At 34.9% G+C, this 26,594-nt stretch overlaps 2 protein-coding genes across 2 annotated transcripts; one reads left to right on the top strand and one right to left on the bottom strand.

Annotated features, from left to right (window-relative positions):
- Nucleotides 1-1,509: 1,509 nt before the first annotated feature.
- LOC110102732 (probable mediator of RNA polymerase II transcription subunit 26c) lies at nucleotides 1,510-3,655 on the bottom strand. The gene is made up of 9 exons (XM_020831193.2): nucleotides 2,955-3,655; nucleotides 2,803-2,871; nucleotides 2,628-2,710; nucleotides 2,477-2,550; nucleotides 2,326-2,381; nucleotides 2,211-2,250; nucleotides 2,019-2,140; nucleotides 1,739-1,829; nucleotides 1,510-1,652 (listed from the first exon to the last, which is right to left on the bottom strand). The coding sequence occupies exons 1-9, from the start codon at nucleotides 3,321-3,323 to the stop codon at nucleotides 1,549-1,551; spliced, it is 1,008 nt and encodes a 335-aa protein (XP_020686852.1). The 5' UTR covers nucleotides 3,324-3,655; the 3' UTR covers nucleotides 1,510-1,548.
- A 14,227-nt stretch (nucleotides 3,656-17,882) lies between these two features.
- LOC110102876 (titin-like) lies at nucleotides 17,883-26,588 on the top strand. The gene has a single exon (XM_028698666.1). It carries the CDS (start codon nucleotides 19,593-19,595, stop codon nucleotides 26,586-26,588), a length of 6,996 nt encoding a protein of 2,331 aa, XP_028554499.1. The 5' UTR covers nucleotides 17,883-19,592.
- The last annotated feature ends 6 nt before the right edge of the window (nucleotides 26,589-26,594 follow it).

Here is a 26,594-nt window from a genome sequence, read left to right as displayed (position 1 = left end):
TTTCCTCTAATGATTTGGTAATATTTTCTGGTGACTCTTCCATGGATGCCATAGGGGTGATGCCTATCACTAATGTGGTTAATTACGAGGATGTTATTGATGTGCTTATCTATATTATCTCGAAGGATGATATGAATGCTCGTTTAGCTTTAAAATTGAAGGAATATGGTGTGGATCATTAAGAATGGCGGGATGATTGTTCTTCTTTGGCTAGCCGAGGTAATGGGGATGACAAGATTGTGCCAACGGATGATTTGAAGGTGATTCGTGTCGATGATGATGCTTTCAGGCTTGGTGGTAGGAAGCATAGTACGGGAAAAACAAAAATAAAGCTAAAAAGAAGTAATTCTTTGGTTCGGTTGTGTCCTTTGTTGGGCTCTGCTATATTTCCTGCACTCGAGTGGCTTGTCCCTATCATGGTTTGGTTGTCCGGGCTATGGGGTTTTCTTTCTTGCTATGTTGGGTTGCTCCAGTTTGGTATCTTGTTGAGGTTGTTTGTTGTGGTGTTGGTGGTTTTGAGTTTTTGGTTTTAATATTTTCTTTTCTTCGCTGTCGTGGGTTTGTTCCTTTTCTCCTACAAGTTATTGTTGGCTGGTTATGATGCTGTTGATCGGGTTGCTGTTTAGCCTCGAGTTGGGCCATGGTTTGATTCCTCTGCCTTTTCTGCTCAATGTTTCTTTGCAGGTTGCTCGTGCCTGACCTTCTGTTGGACTTAGTTGTTTTTTTGGGACCTCTACTGATTGAAGGTTATTTGGCAGGTTTTAAATTTATTTTTGTATAATTTTTATAATTATGTTGATTCCGAGTCTCTTAGATTTTGATACAAATATTATATTTTAGCAAGCTTTTGAGTCATTAAAGATTTATAATTTTGCTTTATACGCATAGACATTTTCCATGGGATTTTAATACATATATTAAAAAATAAAAATAAAAAACACAGCATACATGCATATATACACGCATAGCTAGCAGGCTTGACCTAATTCAAATCCCGTCAATTCAAATTCAATCCAAGCCCACTTTTGTTTTTTGGTTCTATTCTGTGTAATTCTCAATATTCGAGTCAAATTAAAAGCCCTCCAAAGAATTCTAAGAATCATTCTGAGGGGAACATTTTATATTATGATATACTGACAAAAATGAAATAAATTTTAAATATATTTTAATATAAATAATTAAATATAATATATAAATAAATTATATCATACTCATCTCAAAATAATTTTTTAAAAATACTGTCCTCGTCAAAAATTTAATTAAGATATCTATCCTTTTTCTGGTATTAGATCCGACTACTCATCAAAACAGCAAAACATGGCAAATTCCCATTGGTCCACCTTTCGCCTATCACAGCAATCAGAAATTCACAAATGCATTAGATAATATCAACTAGCAACTAAGGATAATTACTATATAGCATAAAATCGAAAAAAAAATATTCCAACAACAACAACAAAAAAATTACAGTCTCAAAATCCATTTTTGGATCAGAGATATAAAAATGAAGACTACCCGGTGGCGCTACTCAGGCTTCACCTCAGTTCATCAGTGCTTCGCCTGGAACCCGCCCCTGTTCCGCGCAAAGAAGGCATTTTTGGGTTTGGGGATTTCATGAATATCCATAACCTGAATCGTCCTTTGCTTTCTCGCTTCAAACCAAACAAAAAAGAAGAAGAAAAGCAGGTTAATATAACAAAAAAAAGTATTACTTCATAAAAAACCAACAAAAAAATACCATTTTTAACTTCTTCGTAGTTTTCATGAAGCCTCTTCCTCGCTGAAGCCAACCTATCCGGGTCTAGAAAGTTATCATTCTCCTTCGCTTTCTGTTAATCAAATATCAAAAACAATTTTTTATTTTTGGTGGTTAAACTTTGATTGACCAAAATTACAACCAACAAATGTAGAATGATTCTACATTATTCGCCAACAATGAACTTGATTTCAAGCAATTTGAATGGAGAATCATGTAAAAATTTATTCTTTTTAGGAAAAAAAAAAAAGAGAATCTTTACAGCTATTGCAGCAGAAGGGGGAGTTGAGTTGATAGGCTTCGGTGGAGCTTCTCTGCGTGGAGGAGGCCTTGCCTTGGCTTCTACTGATTCCATGTTATTTCTCTCTGGTTGCCAGCTGCCATCTGAAAAACAGTAACAGTTGCTAAGTAAAAGAATCGCTTTCAAAATTTCCACAAGTTTACCGGCACTTACTTTGAGCGTGCGGATTGGGTGAGTAGGTCGAATCCGGAGTCTGAATTAGACAATTCGCTGTTAATAAATGAAAATTGAAATACTCTTAGCATTAATTGCAGGAGGATGAGATAACCTGATTGCCGTTCTGGTTGTTCTTGGCTGGCATTTGCTGGGGAGAGTCTCCATCAGCTGCAGTGGATTTAAACGAAAATTTTCATTTTTAGAAAACGAAATGAGAAGAAAAAGAGAAGTTAGCATTAATTTGAATGAGTTCGACAACGCACTTATGATTGCAGGGGACGAGTTATCGTTTGCCGAATTCAATTTCACCCACTCGTCCACAGTCTCCTTCCACTTTCTGCATAGAATTATAAGTTAGTTCCGATCAGAATTTCAATTTCGGAGAAAGAATGGAGGTCAATTTGACACCCTAACCTGACGAGCTGCTTTACAAGTCTTTTTACTTCAGATGATGGATGCTTCCGCAGACCGTTCACATGCCTGCCGATATCGGTTTCCTGATTCGAAACAGGCAAAAAAAAAAAAAAAATCTCAAAAGAGGCAAAAAGGAAAGTGATTAAACTATTTCTTTGATTTATACAACAGCAACCTTGAGAGCTTTGAAGGTGATATCCATGTCGGCGAGATTTTGCAGCAGGCTAACCAGAGAATCATCAGACTGTTCGACGAAATTCCTCAATAAACGAATGGAACTCATAAAACAGATATGAGCTATAACAAGAAATGTTCTATTAACCAAACCTGATCGTGATCATCGAGGAAATCCTTGATGGCGAGAATCTTGGTCTGTTCATCATCCATAGAGCGATAATTCCTCCCTTCGTCCTCATCCTCTTCCTCATGCTCATCTACCTCTTCTTCTTTCCCCTTCAACGGCCAGCGTTTCCCCACGGGGCTACTGCTCCCCTTCAATCCCGACACCTCCATCTTCCCATCACAGTTCTGGCAACGTCCATCCGCCAGAGAATAGAGCCTCTCGACGATCCCGTCTCTACGCTCCTTCAGCTCCCTCCCGTGCTCCGCGGCGGCAACAGCGATCGCCGTCTCGATCAGTGTCCATAGATCCACGCCTGTGGTTCTCAGCACTGACCTAAGATCCTCTGGATCCATCGACGCTTCCTCCTATCCCTCTTCCGTAACCTTAGATCCAAAGAATCCGCCGATACGCCTCTATCGATTTCATCAGAACAACAACCAAATCCGCCGTAACCAAAGAAGAGGGCCAATTACCCCCACCCACCTGGAGCTTGCCGGATAGCGAAAACCTTCAGAAAATTCTCTGCAAAGAAGGCGAAGTCCGGATCAAAGCGAAGCACGCCGTTTCACTTTCTAGGTATTTTTGGTGTTCTATGTTCTCAGTATCTTCTGCTCAGAAGGCGGAGAATAGAGCTGAAGAGAATAGGGAAGGTGGGATACAGCGGGTTGCGTATATAATTTTAATATTTTTTTTTAAGGCTTTCCTTATTGCGGTTTCTGGGGTGCGTTTTTTCGGTTTGATCCCTCCCTTTTAGTTTTATTATATTATAACAGAACCTTCTGCGGACTTTTCGTCGTTGCGCGTTTCACCCTCAAAACGTGGGCAAGGGTGGCGTCTCTCTCCGTTCTATCTTCGAATAGCCGTAAAAGACATCTGATTGGCTCAAATTTGGATCGGAATAAGTTTTATAATATTTAATTTATATTTATTAATTATACATATATTGAAAAAAAAAATCTTTCATGTGTGAAATTATAGCATGTTTCTAACATTTGATTATTTTCATTAAAATCCAAATAGTTCTCCCCCAACTTTTCAATAATCATTTGAGCACCTTAGAAGTTCTCATTTAAATTCTTAGATCTAAGAATTGTGTCAAGATCAATGCTTGGTCATCTGAATTTATGGGAGATATATAAATTTTCCCCTAATTTCTTTATATTAATATTTATTTATTGAAAATGAATTGGAGTTTAAAGATATCACAATTTTGAGAAAATTATGAGGTGTAACTACTTTCTGGATGTCAATATGAACCTCCTCTTAGTTATAAACTAAGGCTTTATTTGGGGGGCTTTCTTATTGCTTTTTAAAACAACTTTTTAGTATAAAAATTTTTTGAATTTGAAATTTTGTACTAGAAAGCCGTTTTAAAATGCAGCATGAATGCTGTCCCAAATGATGCCTAAATAATTATCTTTCGACCATAATTTCGTGCAAGAGAAAATAACATCTATTTCATTACCTTAATAAGATACATAATAAAGTTGAGTTGAGTTATGTTACATTAGATAAACTAGTTATTACACTTGAATCAACCTCTAATAACTAGCTCATCTAATGTAGCATAACTTAACTCAATTATGCTTCACAGGAAAAAAAAAATTTTCAACTGTGCTTTGAAGTTTGTAAGGCCCCAAAATAAAATTTTCTCTTTAAATAAACTTCAAAGATACAAATAATCAAGCCAAATACCTTATCTTATTGTTGGCATCATAGTATAATAATTAGAACTTGATACGTCACCAAAAATAGTCTCGATCAAGCATGGTTTTTTCCCTTTCCGGGTTTTCCACATAAAAAATATTGTGTTCTTTGTGTGCGAGCTGGATATCCGTGCAATGCTAAGACGTAGAATTATAACTCTATCGCCGCGTATATTCTAGCCCGCAACAGAACTCTTTAGCAACTCCAACTTGTAAGGGACCATGCAATCGGGAAGTAAGAAGTTCAAGATTACATAATAGAAAACTATCACATGAAGGTCCTCCTTATAATACTCTGAATTTATATTCTATTATGATTTAGCTAAAAAGCAAAAGAGTTAAATTTATATTATTTTCCTTTCATATTTAAATTTTTAAAAAAAGTTTGACAGTAATTTATTAATGAAATAAATTCATAAATTTTATTTTATTTGTGAAATTTGAGAAGAGTTAATGTAAATGATAATTAGTTAAAAATAATTTTTATTTGAAAATTAAGATTTTATCATATTTTCTACTCAATTTAAAGTTTGTACAATATATGAAATAATAATTTGTGAGTCTAAAAAGGGAGTAAAATGAATTATAGGTTTTAATAAGTTCTCATTCAAATTAATGCATAATTTAATTATTTAAATAAAAATTAAATTAATTTTTTTATAGAACTAATATTGCATGCATACCTAAGATAAATTTTAGTAATCAAGAACCTTAAAAAAAAAGCAAAAATATATTAGTTTCATGTGCATTTGTATGTAAAATTATTGTATAAAATTTAAGATTAATTTACTATTATTAATTAATATAAATTTATCCGTTTGTTAACAAGATAAAAATAGAGCAAGAAATTAAAATAAAACTAGCTGGCTTAAAATTTTTGCATGAATTATGTAAGACTTTTATTTTCATTTTTTTTGGTTTAATTTTAATATAATTTTTGAACATATCAATATTTTTTTCTACACTCGGTCCTAGCTAAGGGATCTATCCAAGTCACTAATATTCAAAGAATTATATAACATGGTCATAGAGTCATAAATGAAGAGACTTTAGCCTTATTGGGAATTTGGTCAACATGAAATTATATTTAGGTAGGCTTTGTCTGGGATGGCTTTTTTAATGTTGTATGAATCAACTTTTAGTACAAAATTTCATAGTTTAAAAATTTTTATACTAAAAAATTGCTTTATAAAGCAATAAAAAAGTCATCCCAAATAAAGCCTTAGTCTAAAATGTTTGAGCTCGGTCTATTTTATATTTGATATCAACATGAATATCATCGGGGAGAAGAGCTGGTTATCAACTTGACTACTTGAGTTTTTATACGAACTTAAATTAAGGAACAAAATTACAAGGCACATAAATAGGCATGTGATATGTAAGGTCAAGGTTGAAGGTCAATTGCCACATCGAAAGGTTTTCTTTCGTAGGGAGTTAAAAGTCAAAATGAAGCTTAACAAATATGCAATATTTTGGTGGACCAATCGGCAAGGTGCCTCAGTCTCCATCATAATTGGATTAACAATATTATTACATGAAAGATAAATGAGAAATACCACCAGCGAAAATCTATATCTACTGAGATGAAATATAATTACCCAACTGGGGCGATATCTTAAAGATGAATAGTGATCGATATCATCTCTAGCCTAGTTGCCAAATTCGTAAGGTGACATAGTGCAATAGAAATGTGCACTATTGAAGTAGGGTATTATAAAAACACAAGGAAGACTCAAAAGATAGAGAGAACCCCTCCCTTGTGAATTTGACATATTAGTTTAGGTTTGAATTTTTTTCTATTTGATATGGGAGGTGAGTAGAGAAATTGGGTTGTTGTTGGATCAATATGATAACATTAATAAATTCTTATAGACATATAGTTTTAGATTAATACACTTTATAAAGTGATGATGCTAGTGTTGGGTAAGTCAGACATTTGGTTATAGTAACTATTCTCATATTTCATTTGAAATTTTTAGGGATTTAAAGTTTTTAAAATATTATTCTTAAATTAACTACATCTTGGGTGGTACCCAAAAAAACTAATAATTAGAGAACCTTACTTGTGTTTCATTTGCATTTATTACAATGTGATTGATCTCTTATTAAAAAAGTCATTAGACTTAACATAAAAAATAAGTTAGAGTGAATGAGCATTAAGGCATAATCAAATAAGCTGCAAGCACAATCATATGATTAGGATGAAAAAAATCTAAGGAAGGAAACTTCAATGATAATGAGACTTATATTCCAAAATATTAAACAAATTTATACATCAAGAAAGCCCAAAATTGTAATTTATAAAAGTTATTAGGGAATGGGAGCTCTATAACCCGAAAGGCTACCAAAAAGAGTAGGATAATGAAAAATGACCGTAGATGATAATAGTGAAAGGAAGGGTGATTAAACCAAAGAAAATAAGAGAAATTAATTCTAAAGAAGGTAGTCAAATCTAGAAAAGCAAAGACTGATTCTAGGGAGAGAAATCTAGCTTAAGGAATATGATGACTAAAACAGGGAATGACTTGCTAAATTTAAATAAGGAGACATCTAAACCTATGAATTGGATGACTAACCTTAGGAAAAGGTTGAATGTCCTCAAAATAAATTTAACAAAAAACTTAAAAATTAATTAAATTAAAATAAAAAATATTTAATTTTAAAATAATTAACTTAAAATTGTTACCGGCAGAAATAAAAAATATTAACTTAATTAATTCAATAATTAACTTAAATTTAAAAATAAAAATAAAAAATTAAAAAAATTAAAATTAAAAAATTCAATAACTTAATTGATACCGGCAGAAATAAAAAAAAATAAAAATTAATTAACTTAATTAATTCAATAATTTAAGCTATATTTTAAAATAAAAATAATTAATTTTTATTCCGTCGGAAATCCACCGGAAAATCCGCCGGAAATGACTTTGAAAAAAATCCGTCGGAAAATCAATCAAAAATTATGTCGGAAATTCGGTGAAAAAAATCCGTCGGAATGCCGCCGGAATTTGCGACGAATTTATTTCCGCCGGAAAATCTGTCGGAAATGAGCTGTTTTCCTGTAGTGATAAAAATATGAAAGAAAGAATGTCAAACCTAAGTAAGAGAAACTATCCAAAGAAGAATTCTAACTTAAGGGAAAGGCTCTGACATAAGGGAAAGGGAGGACTAATCTAAGAAGGAGGAAGGAAACTAAGGTTAAAATTCTATAGTTGTTCATCATTTTGTGTCATCATAACACGTAGTCTCCTTAGTTAGAAAAGATATGATAAGAATTATCTAACTATAAGGTTTGGTCATTTCCAAAGTGGCTCATTGATATTTATGGTGGTGAATGAGAAGCTATTTTTTCTTTTAATGAAAGCAAAAATTTCAAACCTAAAAGGAATAGAAGGCTTGCCTTGGCTTATGGAAACCTTGTAAGTTAGATTAAACTAGCCTAAGAGTTCTAAAATAAGCCTAAGAAATTTTAAATGGTATGGTCCTAAATGATGGAAAGATCTTATTTTTGATTGACTAAAGAAGTATAAGCCTCAACAATGATTAGCCCCTTGTTTGATTCTTCTTCTATGAGCTAAAATAGCTTGTGTATAAAATATTATAGTTAGATGTTCAAGTGTATGCTTGGAATTATTTTTTTTATCAATTTTCCTCTCTCTCTCTCTCTATCTCTCTCTCTCTCTTAACTTAGTAATTAGATAGAGGTGCCTAGAGATGTGTTCCATAGTCTTAGATGGTTGGATGGAGCTATTATTATATGTCCTTATCGAAATAATAGTTTAATTAGTTCAATTTGACTTTGGGATTGAAATAAACTCATCTTTAGCTTTTTTAAGTGTAGGGTTTTAGTAAGATCTTAATAATTTAGCTAGGTGGGTAGTGAGTCTAGAAGGTTCTTGAGGCTCTAAGACTTCTAAGGATTGTAATTGGATAGCCTAAGTTACCTTAAGTAAAATTTAATCACCCCATTTAACCTAGTTGTAACCTTTTTTGTTTATTATACTATGGTTTACTAGGTTGACCTAAGTGGGCTAAGTGGGTCCTAAGAAGTGAGATTAGCTTATCTAAGCTCTAGGAATCATCCTACATTGATTCAAAGATTTAGCTAATTAAGCTAGTTTTGACTTGACTTGAGCTTTAGGACAGAGTTAACTAGGGATTAATTTTATTAACCTATGTTACCCTAAAGCTAACTTCACTTAGTACCTTAGCTTTAGGATAACTTCACATAGAGCTAAATAAGTTAAACAAAGCTAAAGTTATCCTTTGAGATGTGCAAATCAAAGGATATTGATTTGTGGCTTTAATGCAAATCAAATGACTTAGACTTTAGCTTTGTTTGGGATTTTTTTTTTGCTTTCTAAAGCAATTTTTAATACAAATTTCTTTTTACTAAAAAAATGTTTTAGCAAGCCGCAAGAAAGTTGACCCAAATAATTTTATTTGGGATATTTTTTTTTTGTTGCTTTCTAAATCAGTTTTCTAATAAATTTTTTTTTTTTTAAAATAGAAAAAAAAAAGAGGCAAAAATATTCCATACAAAGCCTTAGTCAGCATTCATTAAAAAAAAAATGAAGCCTTATCCATCTGTAATCACATTTAAAATAAAATGTGACAATTGCTTAATTAACTTGTAAGATATAAAACGAAGCACCCACCAAAGTTGACCCAAGCATTGCTTCATTGTGGAATCTGTCTATTATAAGCCTATTGGATATGCACGTACGGTCCAAACAAAGCTGTATTATTTTAGATTTCTGACTTGGTTTGGGACGGCTTTCTTACTGCTTTTTAAAATAACTTTTTAATAATTTTTGTACTAAAAATCTACTTTAAGAAGCAGAAAGAAAGCTGTCCCAAACGAAGCCGAACATTTGAGATAGTTTATTTATTGCTTTCCAATTTAACTTTTTTAGAAAAAAAAATTTGTGCTAAAAAGTATTCAAAAAAAAAAAAAAAATCCCAGACGCCAGACGGAGCCTTAGCTAGGGCGAATTATTACGTCCGGTTACCGGACTTCCGGACATCCAATACGGACGTGCCACGTCATCCAAATACACTAGGACCCAGTGTATTTTGGTGATGTGGCGCGTCTGGATTGATGTCCGGACGAATCCGGACGCCGGACGTAATAATTTGCCCTTAGCTAGGCTGCATTTTACGGAATGGCTTTCTTACTCAAAGTAACTTTCTAGTAGAAAATTAGAATTATTGTACTAAAAAGCTATTTTAAAAAATAATAAGAAAGTCATTCCAGACGAAGCCTAATCTCTCTAATTTTTTAAATTTTGCAAAATTTCAATTTCACAACCCTTGTCGAGTAACCGTTGCACCAAAGGCTCCATGGAAAACAATACTATCATTTTCTAAGAGAGGGAGAGAGAATATGGCATTATATTATATCAGGTTTTTGTTCTAATAAAAAAATCCATTTTCTTTTCAAAACTATGTGGGGATGACTCCGAAAGGGGGAATAAATAAATAAATAAATAAATAAAAGGAGGTGATGAAAGTATATTTACAATATGAAATATTCTGGAAACTAGTTGTAATTTTCAATTACTTTAAATCGCATTCATCACTACTGTCCATTGGAGGTTGCTGAAGGAACTTCGATTCTTCCCTTATTCCTCATTGGAATCATCCCTTTCCACTCTTAGACAATAATTATTCACAAATTTATCAAATATTTATTTAAATTTGAATGAATAAATATGGTAGTTTTTTTTTTACTTATTTATTTGTCATTTCTATCTTTTATCTCACTATTTTTTTATTAGTCTTCTTTTTATTATTTGGAGTTGATTATATATATATATATATATTTCTTATATATTTTTGTTTCACTTTTCCAATTTAAAAAAATGTCATCCAGGAATAGAAATTATGATTAGAGCAAAAAAAACCCTAATAATTATGCAAAACATGTAATTAGTAATATTGTTATTTTTGTGTGGAGTTTGATTGTATTGATAAATCGGATTGTATTGCTATCTCGAACTTTAATACCGTAAGTCTAGCTTGTCTAGGTGTTGCAAATGTAGTGTTGCGGTATTGCAATATCTGATTGGAGACAGAGAGCATACCGTTGCAGCACTATAAGCTGCAACACCGCGACGCTACAAGGTGGACTTAAAAAACAGAGAATACACCACCGTGGTGTTACGCGTCAAGATGGGCAGTGTTTTTTCTCTGTTTTTATGCTTCACTTAAGGGTTTACATCCTTTAGTGCATTGAAAGCATGAGTCTCTTTGCCTATTTTGAGGGTAAAAAGAAATATGCAGTGAAAAGAGACAAAATAGAGAGGGTGAGAAGATTGGAGACAGAGAGCATATCGTTGCAGCATTATAAGTTGCAACACCACGACGCTACAAGGTGGACTTAAAAAACAGAGAGTACAACACTGCAACACTAGGAGTCCAAACGGGCAAATTTTTTTTTTCCTTGATTTTTATGTTTCACTTAAGGGTTTATATCCTTTAGTGCGTTGAAAGCATGCATATATCTCTTTGTCCATTTTGAGGGTATAATGAAGTATGAAGTAAAAACATACGAAATAGAGAGGGTGAGGAGAGAGATTTGCACAATTTATCTCAACTTTTATTGTGAATTTCATGGTGTGTGTGGCTCTGTCATTTTTTTTCCCGATTTCATATTTTTTCACATTAAATCCAACTGGCGTCTATTTTCACTCTTTTCTTTTCTTGTTTGTTTCATTGAGTGTTTTTCCTTTCTACATTAATATTATGCTTAATGCTTACGCAATAATCTCTCTCTTCTATCAAATAATTATAACATTCTCTATTTCTCACCTACTAGCTTGAAATAATTTATTGAGATTCACATAATAAGTGGGAATATTCCCTCATAAAATTTTTAATAAATAAATAAACATATGATGTTGATATCCTTAAATTATTTGATGAACTAAGACAGGGATTTAAACCAATCATGTCTGATGTTTACTTCTCAGTTTATGATTATTTCTCGTATGCATATAAAAATTTTGCAAAAGAAAATAGGAGAGGATTCCATTGCAAAAGAAAATTTTCAAAACATAAAATAATTTTGAATATTTTTGCAGATTGTTAGTGGGAAGGGGGAGAAATGAAATAAATATATTAATATGAACAATTCAATCAAAGAAACGTTTATTACATAGAGGGAATTGCAATAGCATGCCTACACATGGAGATCAAAGACAAACAAAAGTATGACGACATGCATTGTCAGAATGACCACATTGTGCAATATTATAAACAGTAGTACTATGAACTTGGTAAAATAATTGATTGGTGTGAATAAGTTGCAAGTGTTTGTAACAGATATAGCTTCAATGGTATCCCAAAATATCAAAGGAAGCAGCTCATATTGATCTGCTGGCCATAAGTTCGGATTATTAACTAAGATTTTATTTGGGATAATTTTCTTACTGTTTCTTTAATTTGTATATTTGAAATATGCTTTAAGAAACGGAAAGAAAATCGTCCCAAACAAAGTCTTAGCCTAAGGCTTTGTTTGAGACGGTTTTTTAATGTTTTTTAAAATAGCTTTCTAGTATAAAAATTATACATGAAATCTGCTTTAAGAAACAGAAAGAAAGTCGTCCCAAACGAAGTCTTAGCCTAAGGATTTGTTTGAGACGGCTTTTTAATTGCTTTTTAAAATAGTTTTCTATTATAAAAATTTTATTTGTTGCACTAAAAAGTTGATTTAAGAAGCAGTAAGAAAGCTGTCCCATATGAAGCCTAAGGCTTATTTTGGGATAGTTTCCTTACTATTTTATGAATCATTTTTTAGTACAAAACTGTTCTGAATTTAAAATTTTTTACTAGAAAACTGTTTCATAAAACAGTAAGAAAGCTATCCCTAATAAAGCCTAAGAGATTTTGAGTTTAAAGTTTGCAGATGTGATTCGTATATGAGTTTGACTTAATTCACTCAAAAGCCCCAAAAAAATGAGGAATCATTATTGCTAAATGTTGAAAATATTACATGAAAATAAAGTAAGGAAATGAAATAATTTTGTGATGTTAATGATAATAAAAATATATATTTTTATAAATGAAAATTTAACTTTGGAAATCAAAGCATGTATTCTATGTTGTACTTATGACTAAAATAGATTCATTTCATTTGTCGATACTTACGGATATCACGACCGTTTATCTCTCAGGATACGATGATGATCGAGAAAGATCTATTTGTGCATCATAAGGATTACTCTAGCTAAGTTTAAATTAGATTTCAAGTATAATGATTCCAAATCAATTGAATATAAATATATTCATATGCAATGGCAATTCATGAATTTTATTGATATAAATGTATATAAATATGATTGGAACCATAAACTCCAATGAAGTCAGTGATATCATAAATGTATTGTGTGTTTGGAAATCATCTAACAACAACAACAACATCAAGCCTCTATCCCATTACATAGGATCGGCTACATGAATCCTTTTTCTCCGTTGTGATCTATTAAAAGTCAAATTCTCATTTAAATCTAATAAAGAAAGGTCATTCCTAATATTTTCTAACCAAGTCTTTTTAGGTCTACCCCTACCTTTCTTAACATAAGTCAAATCTAATACTTATACTCTACTAACCAGGTCATCGGAAGGCCGCCGTTTTATGTGACCAAACCATCTAAGATGACTCTCTCTAATCTTATCTTCTACTGGAGCTACTCCAACCTTTTCACATATATGCTCATTTCGTATCCTATCTCTAAGGGTAAAGCCACTCATCCACCTGAGCATCCTCATCTCTGCCACACTTAACTTAGTATTATGCTTCTCTTTTAATGTCCAACATTCGGCACCATAAAGCATTGCAGGTCTCACCACCATCTTATAGAATTTTCCCTTAAAGAAATCTATCTCTTTCTCTCAAAGTGATCTGAATGCATCAAATGATTTGGTTTATTCAGAACTCGCCAAATCATTTGTCGCATTCTAAATGTGTCAAACTATTCATCTCATTTGCTCCTTAAATTTTTGAAATTCAATGCTCATTCTAATTAATAATTCCACTTATTAACTTGCTTCTTTATAAAATTTTGTCAAATTTTACAATATATTTATTTTACTTCAAATTAAATATCAATATTTTTAAAAACTTTATATTTAAAATATTTTGCACTCATGTAACCCCATAATGTTTAGGCATTGCATTACTATTTTTCTTATTATAAAATTCGAAAACAAGGGTGAGCGGAAGATGTGTTTATTAATTCTAAAACATGATTGATTTGACCGTAAAATCTGTCCTATAATCGTTCTAATCATTCAAGAATATTCCCATAATTTATTTTTATTATAATTTTCTTTGTTGCTTCTAAATCATTTGGCTGAATAATATTCAAGATATTTTTAAGTAAGAAAACTGTCTCATATGAGACTTTAATCTTATGCGATCTTGATGTGCTGATTCATTCAGAAAATATTAATATATAATATCTTGAAAAGGACTTTAAGTTAAATATTTTATTAAAAATATCAACAAATTTTTTCTTCCTTTTTTTCATTTAGATGTATCATTATAAAGGTGAGAATTTTTCTGATGTTAATATCCTGTTTTTAGTTATAATATATATTTTATTATTTGTTATATTGATATTATGCAAATCAAATATTATTCATTCCTTCACTAATGCCAATTATTTAGTATCATATGATTGTTCAAAACATCAATTGATTCTATATAAAGGTGTCAAAACGGGTCAAAGGGTTAGATTCGGGTCTGACCTGGAGCTTATCAATCCGAACTAACCTGTTTATAAACAAGTCAAAAAGGTGAACCCGAACTCGACCCACTAGAAACTTGAACCCTACGCGATAACCTCCAAAAACATATTTTTATAACTTATTAACTATAGATTTTATGATACTTGATAAAAAATAACAACACTGTACAAAAAAAAAAAAATTAAGAAAAAATATTAAACAAATCATTTTTCAGATCAAGATCGGGTTTGCGAGCCCAACAGAAATCAAACTTGACTCGTTTAATAAACATGTTAGAATGCGCAATCAGAAGCCAATCCATTTATTAAAATGGTCAACCCAAAACTGAAATTTTCGGGTTAATTTCAAACTGGGTTGGTAGATTGACTCATTTATTAACATTCATAATCTTATATTTAAGAGAACAACTAAAAACATTGCTATTAATTCTAGTTATATGCTATACTTCTAAGTATGTAATTCATTCCTTAATACTTTTCATATGTTTTTTTTCAAAATTCTCATCTCCTCTCTTAATATAAGGTTCTGTTATTGTCATTTATGACATACATGGATATGCATGTGTCCTTATTGAAAAATAGGTTGCCCACCTTAATTAATGTGCTTCACCAACTCAAAATATCATGATTATCTATATGTGATATTAACACAATATTATATGAACATTTGAAAATATTATATTTAATATTTATATTTTCTTAGTATACCTTGAAAACTTTTCAAGTAGATTCTAGAATTCCTTAGCAAGGAGGCCTATTAAATCCTTATAGAGATACAATGTATCATTTCATTGGTGTTTCTCAAATACAATGAACAAGAGTTTGTCAGGATTGGTGTATTATATCATTTTGAGGCAAGTTGCATGGAACAATTACTACGTTCTCTGACCGGACGTGGTGCTAAATTCGGCCATCAATAACATGTCGCCACGTGCTCTTACTCTTTACCGGGCGGCCCGACGACTTGACCCGGACCGGAACCCGGGAATGCTATGTTCGCGTATTGCGAGGTTTTACTCGGTATTTGCTCGATATTGCTCGGTATTGCTAGGTATTGCTTGGCAATAACGAGAAATACAGCTCTGTGAAGACCAATACCGAGTAATACCGAGCAATACCGAGTTGTACCGAATTTTTCCTAGGAAAAACTCGGTATTTGCTCGGTATTGGTTATTGCCGAGCAAAATTGACCAAAACCTAACGATACCGATCAATACATAGCAAAATCGAGAAATACCCGGCCATCCTGGGTCTGTTCCGGGTCGGATTGTCGGGGCACGCGGTAAATAGTGAGAATGCATGGCGCGATTATACTGGCGGCCAAACGTAGAGCTACGTCCTGTGACCCGACCAAATAAAAGTTCAGTTGGATGATCCTTATCAGATTTTTCTACTTTGAAAAGGAATATGTTGGGATTTTTTTTTTATCAGCTGAATTTTTGGGTCTTAATTTAATGTAAATTTTATGATATTTTTTTATTTTGTGAGTATTTTTTTTTTTGTTATACAGAACTTATAAAATGTTGTAATTAAATAAGTAAAAATAACTACTTGGGTGTGAATAGTAGCTTAACCACAAATCTTTCAAGCATATCAACAACTTTTTATGACAAAATTTCAGACAACTTTTTACTTACTTTTAAAGAAACAGTTGTACCAAACAAGCTGCAACAGTAGCAAGCACCAACACTAGGGCCTACAAAGCTTATTAGAGCATCTAATCTAGTGCTGTGGATAAGTTGAGCCGAGTTGAAGTAGGATCTAACTTAGACCATTCGCAATCGAACGACATACATTCAATTGCCGTCCGTCAAAGAATCCAACCGCACACATTTTCGACCGCTATTCTTTTCTGTGTGTTCGGGATTGGTCAAAAAAAGCTTGTGACAGAGGAGAGATGGTTATCTTTGACAACAAGATGAAGAAGCGGACAAAATGAGTTTTTATTAGAGATGAATTACTACATTTTAAAGTTTTATTATATTTTGGAGTGAAAAGTGAATTTTACAGTTGAAGATGCCCTTACACTTTATTTGGGATGACTTTCTTATTGTTTCTTAAAATATCTTTTTAGTTAAAAAAATTCAAATTTTTATAAAAAAAATATTTTAAAAGAGTAAGAAAGTCTCCCCAAATGAAATCTTAAATTTGAGATTGAGTTTGATTAATTAATCAAATTAGAGCTTAAGCACAAGCTCAATTCTATGAAAGAGAAAAATATCATTTTGATTCGATTATTTATTGCAATAAAATGATAAAACATATATGAAAATATATGTGCGATATTAAAAAAATCACTTAATATAAAAAGAGATGCTTTTAAAATATTTTTGATAATTTTATACTTAACCACTTAAATTTTAATTAATATTAACATTTTTTAAATAAGTTGGCCCACAAGTTAATAAGACGAGTCTTAAACAAAAATTTAGCTAATTAGGTCATCAATCTAAGTTCAAAAGCCATTTATCGCATTAAGTCCGAGCTAACTTGACTATGTTACACCCTCATCTAGGCATCAAACATATTTTGATGCCGAGGCCGACAAAATTCTAAGAAATTTAAGGTAAACTAAGGCCAAGATGTGTTGTACAAAGCTAGGGCTGCAAGCGAACCAAACGTTCGACGAGCTACTCGTTGTTCCATTCGATTAAAGCTCGTTTGCGATCGTTTAATTAACTAAACAAACAAACTTGAACAATATTTTAAATACTCGATTCTTAAATAAACAAACTTGAACACTAATGCGTTCGGCTCATTTATGTTCGCAAACAACATCATTTGAAGTTCGTGAACAAGCTCGACATTAAGCTCGATAAAAGCTCGATTCGTGTTCAATTTTGAACTCGTGAATAAGCTCAATAAAAATAATTAATATTTGACTATAGAATTAATAAATATAAATAACCATTATCTTTGTTACATAGACATTGTTCATAGTTATGTTCATGAACGTGTTTGTTTGATGGTTAAAAAAAATCATTACATATGTTCGCAAACAAGCTCGATAAACACTAAACGAACGAACATGAACTGAACATGAACCGAACATGAACACTCCTTAATTTAAATGAACCAAACATGAACACAAATGCTAAAGCTCGAACAAACATGAACAAGCTGATATTAAATGAACACTCACATACTCGGCTCAGCTCGGTTCGTTTGCAGCCCTATACAAAGCTTATTCAGACAGGTTTTATATGATTCCTAATCTTCAGCAGCCGATTATTCTTCATGTACATATATTAGATAAGGAGAATAAAAAAAAATCAGAAAAATATAAATGAAAAGGTTGCATCGAAAAAAAAAAAAAAAAAAATCTAAGTATAAAAAGAAGAACAAGGAGCTGCAAATGCCTCAGAGTAGGCCCGCAAAGTTTTCTGTAAAAAAGAAAAATTCCAATCAACGGCTGCCAGTAGAGGAAAGCTAAGAAAGAGAGGAATATTTCTTATCATTGTCCAGTAGCGAAATAATAGCGATGCTTCATAAAGAAGATAAAAAAATGGGTTATTAAAAAAAAATTACAAAAGAGATAGCCAAAAATTCACCCAACCTAGCCAAAAAGCCAAAAAATAGAACTCCATTAATAACTTAAAACTGGAGAAGTAGAACAAGATTAGAAAACAAATTGACAAAATCAAGGAATAAGACGTTGAATTTCCCTATGATTCTTACAGACAAAGGTCCTGTGTTTCATCGCACACGAGCCATCAAATTTCCTCTTGTTTTTTTTGGGAACGTGATATCCATATGTTGTCACCCTCGAAAGGGTTTTTGACGACATGACTAATCTTTGGCTGACTTAGAAGAGGCACCCACCCCAAAAACCTTCTAACCCGCACTTGATTAAGCCCCACTTAAGAAGCGCTGTCGCTCAAGAAGAATCAAACACAAGTTGATCATTGATAGGCGAGAGGGTACCGAACCGTACTCGTCCATCAACCAAGCTAAATAACGGTGAGTAAAGTGCGGGCCAGGAGGCAGAACTCCATCAATATCAGAAACGAAAATCAACATTTGTTAAGAGTTTTGGCTTCAGTAAGGAGGAAGAAGAAGCTATAAGCGTACTGATAGCCAGGCCTTTTAAATTTTATCTCCAGTTTTTATTACAAAAAATACAATTGGAATGCACATAAATATTACGTACTAAAAAAAATCATCATTGCAAGACAATCTAATGAAGAAAATGTGAAACGAAGTTTTCGTTATTACAAAGGAACATTGTGCAGAGTACTATAGAAAGACCCAATTTTCTACCCAATAAAAAAGATTTTAATGAAGGATCCTTTGTCCCATCCATGAAAATAAGAGTTCGAGTCCCAATAAATCATGTTACCAGGCGCAATGCTTCCATCAAGTGCCATGCTAGCAATAGATTCCAAGTCCCAGTCATTATCATTGATGATATTTTTTAAGAGAGAAGAGGAGGGCCTAGGAATGGAAAGATTATTCTATGCGGATCATCCATAGACAAATCATATGCATCCATGTCATCCAGTGCCGAGTAGTACTGAGCTCGGTACCGACCAGTACCGAGGTCAATATCGAGCTAAAAAAATTACTTATCTGAATTGTTCAAGCTCTTCTGCCCATACTTCATTTACTTATCTGACCATGAAGCAATAATTAAGAGGTCGTTTGACTGCAGGAGTGTAACATATATACATATAGATATTCAATTTTTTGTGTTAGTTTCAAGTAATTTAAATACAAAATATGTGTAAGGAATTTGTTGGGTAAGCTAAACTCCTTATATTTAAAAATGAAATAAAAGAACGCAACAAATAATATTTATTTACCCTTATAACATCTAATTCCTCCTTTTCCACTCACTGGGCATCTCTCCTACCCTGAATTGGAAGTAAAGTATCCATTCTTGTTAATAGTCAAATGCCCAACTCTTAAAAAATTAGTAACAGCAATCAGAAGCACTGGGCATGGAGCTGGAAGTAAGAGTCAGAATAACAAGAGATACAGGAGATCTCACCTTCGCTTCTACTGAAACTGAAGCTGTCTTCATCCTCGCTGCTCACCTACCAGGTCACCAGAACATTTTCCATCTGAATCTTATACTTCTCTCTTGTTCATTCCATTTTCTATCTGATTTTTGAAAGCATTGGAGCCAAGTGCAGGTTTCACGAAAGATGAGATCGAGGTAGCCATGAACGAGGGGGATAGCCAGATTATTATCAGAGGAGGAGGTCACATTGCTTTCCGAGAGGCTGTGATCACGAGCAGAGTAGCCATAACTCGGGAGGTCTCAATTGAATGTTTTGATGAGTCATTTCCTGTTCCTGATAGTGTGGATTTGGATGGTATTGACGCTTGGTTTGATGAAGAAGAGAAGATTCTCATCATTTCAATTCCGAAATTGTTAACGAATGAGTGCTCCAGGATAGGAGAAGAAGAAACTGTAGAGCGTCCAATTCAAGAGGAACGACAAGTCTGTAAAGAGTTGGTTCGAGGACAAACACTAGAACCGACAGAAGAAAAGAATGGAGAGTCTGAGCTGCAAGGTCTGACGAGGCCACTTAAAGTAAAGCAACAACAGGCACCTGCAGATATACCGCATTTGCCTCCCATGCCAGGAGAATTGATACGACACTCACCTGCAGAAGAACAGCAACAAACAGGAGCAGCAGATGCGGAGAACAAAATTGCTGCTCTTCCTCAGCATCCTGAATCCGAGTACTCGCAAATAATGCAAGTGGCAGAACAAAGGTTGGATCAAGAAGAAGAAGATGAAGCAGCTCGAGAACATATAACACCCAAGGTGAAGAGGCCAATGCAAAATGAAGTCAAAATGACAGCCATGGAAGATGATATTAATGCTTCAGAGAAAGTTTGTTTTGCGCCTACCGGATTTAAGAAGCCAACGGAAAGGACAGAAGCTGAGGCACCAAGAATTGCAGAATATAGCGGATCAGAAGAACAAAACATAGAGTTCAATCCATCCAAAAAACAAGCGCAAGAACACAAGATCCCTAGGATAGACAAGCCGCATGAGACACCTGAACAATGTCCTGAGAAAAAACAGGAGCAAATAATACATGAAGAACAGAAAATACCTACAATGAAATCAATGGATGTGGAGCATGCAGCAATGGAATTACCAAAACCAAGAGAACCCAGTCATTTTGTCGAAGTTCAGCAGAAATGTAAGACACTTGATGTAACAGAACCGGAGAACAGCGAACCGCCAAAGGTGAAGGGAACAGCTCAACAGTTCCATCCAGAAAAAGAAGAAGAAGAGCAAAACCAAAAGAAGTCACGAGTCAAGGAACCTGATCAGGTGCAGGAAACTAAACAGCAGACTGAATCAAAAAAGGAATACGAAGATGTACATACTGAAAAATACAGAGAGATAAAACGTGAGAAACCAGAAGTGAAGACAGCCGATGAAGTGCTAGAAGCAGCAGAACTGTTTGAAACAAAAAAAGAAGAGAGAGAATTACAAAAGGAGCAAGACGAAGAAAAGCTAAATGGAGGTCCAGCATATGAGAAGCCAACATCTGCAGAGTGGTCAGAAACAAGAAAAACAGAAATAGAACTTCAAGGAACCAAGGAAGATGAAAAGCACATATTAACGGGCACTGACATAGAAAAAAGGCCGTCACTTGAAACAAAGGAAGGGTCTCAAGATGACTATCAGAAAGAGGAAAAAATTAAACAATGCCTTGAGAAGCCTACAGAGAAACCATCTCAACAAGTTAAGGAAGAGGCAAAACAACAAAAATCAAAAGAAAAAGCAGAGAAAGAAATGCATCAAACAGAAGAGGAATGGTTACAGGAAAAAAATAATCATACAGAAGAGCTGCCACATGATAAACCTAAGACTGAAAAATTGCCAGAGCCAAGAGAACTTCATCAACAGGATGGAAAACCTCAATTTGAGATATCTGATCAAGTAATGGAAACCAAACATCCAACTAAATCACAAGAAACAGAAGATGATATACAAAAACAGGAGCAGAAACACGAAAAGGCTGCAACAGTGCAAACAGACAAGAAATCAAAAGATGTTGGGCTGCCAGACAAAGAATTAAGAAGTCTTCATGGATGCAAGGATGATGAAGCTGGCCAATTAAAGGGTCCAGATATTGAGGCATTCAGAGCAAGAGAACAACTGAAGCCAAAAGAATTGTCACTGGATCTTCATAAACAAAAAACAGAGAAGCCACCTTTGAAAGTACCTAAAGAAACGAGGGTAGCTGCAGAACCAACAAAAACAGAAAAAGAAGAAAAAGTAGAACCAGAGCAACGGCAACCAGAAGAACAAGAGGCACAAGAACAAATGATGCCAATAGGTCCAAAAGAACTTGGGCAAAAGCATAAGCAGGATCGAGCCAGTGCACCCGAACAAGTGCTGGAAGCTGCACAAGATATTCGATCAGAAACTGAAGAAGAGTTCAAGCAATATGAGCATGAAGGGCAGGAAGATAAGGAGCCTACAGTGGTACCAGCATTTGAAAAGCCTAAGGCTGGTGAACTACCAAAAGCGAAAGAACCAAAACCATGGGTTTATGAATTATATGAAGATGAAGATCACCAATGGATAGGTCCTGACAGAGAGCCATCCAAAACAAGAATGTCAATAGAATCAGAGGAAAAATATAAAAATCTTCAGCAAGAAGAGGAAATAATAAAACAAAAGGCTGAGAAGCCAACTGAGAAAGCACAAAAACAACTATTTCAAGTTGCAGAATCAACAAGATCGAACGCAGAAAAAGAAACAAAAAAGGAGGCAGAGCAAATAGAAGAGCAAGAGGCACACGAATACAAAAAGCCTGTCATACAACCACCACACGAGGAAGTAAGTGCTAAGAAACTTTCAGAACCCATCAAAACAGTGCAGGCGCATGAGAAGGTTAGAGTCAAAGAACTTGACCAAATACATGAGGATGAAGTGCAGGAGCATGAGAAGTTTATAGTAGTGCCAACATATGAGAAGCCTAAAGCTAGTGGGTTGATAAAGAAGGAAGAACTAAAACCGGCGCTCCGTGTACTCAATGAGGATGAAGAAGACCGTTGGAAGATAGCAGGCATAAGCACACAAAAAATCAAAGAATCTCAATACCTCCATCAAGAACAGGTAAAAAATAAACAAAACACAGAAAAGCCTTCAGTTAAAGCTCCTAGACAAATCCTGACAGTTGAAGAACCGACAAAACAAGAAGAAAAAGAGGCAAAACAACAGATGGAAAAACCAGAAGAGCAAGAGACTTCAGAACACAGAAACTCTACACTCCAGCCACCACATGAGAAGCACGACAGTAAACAATCAGAAGAAACAAAAAAGACGGATAAAAAACATAAGCCTAAAGTCAGAGAACTGGTTCAAGTGCTCGAAGCTGTAGAAGCTCAACCAGAAGAACAAGAGGGGTTAAAACAACATGAGCAAGAAGTTCAGGGACATGAGAAGGCTATAGTAGTGCCAGCATGTGAGAAGCCTCAAATCAAAGATGAAGAACATTTTCAATCAGAACAAATCGAGAAAGTATATCAACAGGATGATCAAGAATTGCAGAAACAAGAGATACCTACAGTAATGCCAACAAGTAAGAAGCCCAAAGCTTCTGAGTGTGCAAAAAAGGAAGCACCAAAACCACAGATTTATGAACTCCAGGAATGTAAAAATAACCAATGGATGGGTCCAGATATAGAGAAATCCCCAAACAAAAAGTCGTTCAAACCAGGGGAAGAATCACAACTTCCCCAGCAAGAACAGGAAATCATGAAACAAAAAGCTGAGAAGCCAACAAGCAAACGCCTTGAAGTAGCTATAGAACCAACACAACCAGAAGAGGAAAAAGGAGCAGAAAGTGGGCTAGAGCAATCCAAAGAAAAAGAGGTTGAAAGGGGAAATATACGCAGAATGACAACTTATGAAGAAAAAATAGAGCAAGAATTTCAGATCTCTGTCGAAGGTCATGACCATGAGATTATTGCGGAGTCACAGGAGCCAGAAAAACAAGAAGAACCAATACTAAATGAATCGACCACTTTAGAGAAAGATTCTAAACCAATGCTAGAAATAGCATTTGGGTCACCCTATGAAACTCCTGATATAATAGACTTTAGACCACTAGAAGAACTAGCGCTTCCAACTCCTAAGGCACCAAAAACCAAAGGGGCTCCAAAAAGACAAGAAAGTTCACGGAAAAAAGAACCAGAAGAATTTGAGAAATCCACTGCAGGGCCAGCATTTAAGGCACCAAAAATAAAAGAGTTCACATCACCAGAAGAACAAAAGCATGATTTACCAGAACTGAAACAATGGATTCATGGATTTAAGGAAGATGAAGATCGCCAATTGAAGGATACAAATAGAGAGGCATTCGAAACAAGAGAGTCAATGAAGCCAAAGGAATTGTCACTAAATCTTCAGAAACTAAAAACGGAGAAGCCAACATTGAAGGCACCTCAAGATATGTCGAAAGCTGCAGATCTAATAAAAACTAGAAAAGAAGAAAAAGTAGAAACAAAGTTACATCAGCTAGAAGAATACGAGAAAGAAAATGAACAGCATGAGCAAGATTTGAAGAAACAAGAGAAGGCTGCAGTAGTGCCAACATGTGAAAAGCCCAAAGCTGCTGAATATGCAGGAAAGGAAGAACCGAAACAACAGATTTGTGAACTTCAGGAAGATAAAAAACAACTTCTCCAGCAAGAACAAGTAATAATGAAACAAAAAGCACAGAAGCCAACAAAAAAAGTACAGAAACGATTTGAAGAAGCTACAGAACCAGCACAATCAGAAGATGAAGAAGAAGAAGCAAAACAAGAGCCAGACCAACCCAATGAACAAGAAGCACAAGGGAGACAGATACGAGGAATGCCAACTTACGAAGTAGAACAAGAGCAAGAATTTCAAATCTCTGCAGAAGAAGGTCATGACCATGAGATTATTACAGAGTCACTAGAACCAGAAAAACAAGAGGAACCAATACCCAAGGAGCCCACCACTTTAGAGAAAGAATCTAAACCAATGCTAGAACATATAGAATCCAAAGAACATCAGAAACCTGCAATGGAGACACCCCATCAAACTCCTGACATTATAGACTTCAAAACACCAGATGAACTAGCGCTCACGACTCCTATAGCACCAAAAATCAAAGAAGTTTCAAGAAGACAAGAAACATTTGAGAAGCCTGCAACAAAGCCATCGTTTAAAACTCCAAAAATAAATGAGTATAGATCATTAGAAGAAAAAGAGCAGAAATTCCAAGCGCAAAAGAAAGTAGATGAAAACAAGAGCCCTGAGCGACCTCAAAGAAAAGATAAAGTAGAATGGCCAAGAGAAATACAAAGTGAAATGCCAACTTACAATGAAGAAATGGAAAAACAAATTCAACAATTAGCTGATGAAGAAAGTTTTGAACATGAGATCATCTTGAAGTCACCAAAAAAATTTCCAAAGCTAACAAAACCTGCGAACGAAGTTCAAAAACTTACGTTAGTGAAAGAGTTGGAGGAATCAGAGATACCAAAGCGAAAACTCTTACAAGCGGAGGAAAAAGCAGCGCCAGCAGCTCAAGGGTTTTCTACTTTGAAGGAACCAGAAACCGAAGCAGCGTTAGAAACACAAGAACCAGAACGCAATCAACAATCAAAATACCAGAAATTTGCAAAGGAGCCGTCCTACCAAGCATCAGAAATTACAAATTTCAAAGGACCAGAAAAGCAAGAATTACAAGAGAGAGAAGCATCGGTGCACAAGATACTTGAGCCAGGGATTACAAAGAAGAAAGAAGAACAACAAAGAGAGCAGCTCGACAGAAAGCCAAAGAAATGGGACAAAACCACATTGTTTGAGTCAGAAACAGAGAGATACAAGATTCCAATAGCAGATTCACTGGAAATCAAAGGGATACCACAATCACACGAACCTTATGAGAAGCCTGGAGAGTCTCTACATGTAGAAGCAGAAATGCCATTCAAACCTCCTGGGGAAACGAAAGCACAGGAGACAGCATGTTCTGCTGTGGGGGCTCAGCTACCTGGTAAGCCGACAGTAGGTCCTTCCGAACAAGAATCACAAACTAAACAAGCTACTGATTCTTCAATACCACGTATACAGCAGACAGAAAGTAAGCAGACAAAAAAACACGAAGGACCGCTACGACAATTCATGGAGGATGAATCAAAAGACCAACCGGAACAACAATTCAAACAAACCGATGAGGAAGAAGCGCAGAAAAGAGCAAGTCCTCCTGAGCAGGAACTAGCATGCAATGGGGCGACACTAGAGCCACCGGATCTAGCAGCACGTACGAACGCTGTGGTGGAAACTGTAATGGAACAAAAGCTCTATCGAGTTGAAGAAGGGGAACTTCAACAAGACATAAAATCGCCAAAATCACAGAAACCTCCGCCTATTCCTAGTGAGCTCGAGGGTGGACAAGTACCAGAACATGATGAGACTACATTGGAGCCACCTAAACCGCTGCCCAGAGTAAGGGAGACAATGGAGACAGGATCACCGCCACTACCAACCATGGAGAAAGAAGCAACGGAGCCAACTATAACTCCGTCAAGGATAAGAGGAGAAATGGAGCCAGAAGAATCACCGCTGCTACCATCATCCGATGAAGAAACGATGGAACGTGAGTTTCCTACCTTGATTCAAAAGGAATTGCATCCCGGCAGTGATCTTCAAAATGCCGAGGAACAAAAAACGGCATCGCGCCAAATGCCAGAATGCGAAGAATCCGCAAAAGAGCAAGAAGGAAAAACCAAAGAACCACCACCGCCACATAGAGCGCAAGAAGAAATACAACGGCCTACCGAAGATGACCTGCACAAGATCTTCGAAGTTCCACAGCCGATGAAAACATGCGAACGGAAATTCAAAATCCATGCACCCAAAGAACTGGAAGAGGAACAGGAATCGAACCCTCCCTTGCCGCTTGATCACGACAAAAAAACCCTAAAAGAAGAAATTTCCAGCGATGAATTAGAAGCCTCATGTGTGGAAATGGACAAAAGCACAAAGGTGACAAAGCTGAGCAGTCCGCGCCGTTTTCATTGCCGGTGCCGCAGCCGACGCCCAGCTTACCCCATTCCTCCTTCCAGCCTCCTGTCGGGCTCCGCCTTCGTCGTTTCTATTATGGTACTCGTCTTCCATTTTATTAAGCGGGAAAAACCCAACTAGAATTGG

This window comes from Dendrobium catenatum, unplaced genomic scaffold (assembly GCF_001605985.2).
Source record: "Dendrobium catenatum unplaced genomic scaffold, ASM160598v2 fragScaff_scaffold_1117, whole genome shotgun sequence".
NCBI classification, from domain to species: Eukaryota; Viridiplantae; Streptophyta; class Magnoliopsida; order Asparagales; family Orchidaceae; genus Dendrobium; species Dendrobium catenatum.
Note: the sequence above shows the minus strand (reverse complement) of the source record. Positions and strands in the feature narration are given on the sequence as shown.

Coding starts and splice junctions, on each gene's coding strand:
- LOC110102732 (XM_020831193.2), bottom strand. CDS start 3,323: ATGGATCCAGAGGATCTTAGGTCAGTGCTGAGAACCACAGGCGTGGAT. Junction 2,551..2,627: donor CTTGTAAAGCAGCTCGTCAG/GTTAGGGTGTCA, acceptor AATTCTATGCAG/AAAGTGGAAGGAGACTGTGG. Junction 1,830..2,018: donor CCCCTTCTGCTGCAATAGCT/GTAAAGATTCTC, acceptor TTTGATTAACAG/AAAGCGAAGGAGAATGATAA.
- LOC110102876 (XM_028698666.1), top strand. CDS start 19,593: ATGAACGAGGGGGATAGCCAGATTATTATCAGAGGAGGAGGTCACATT.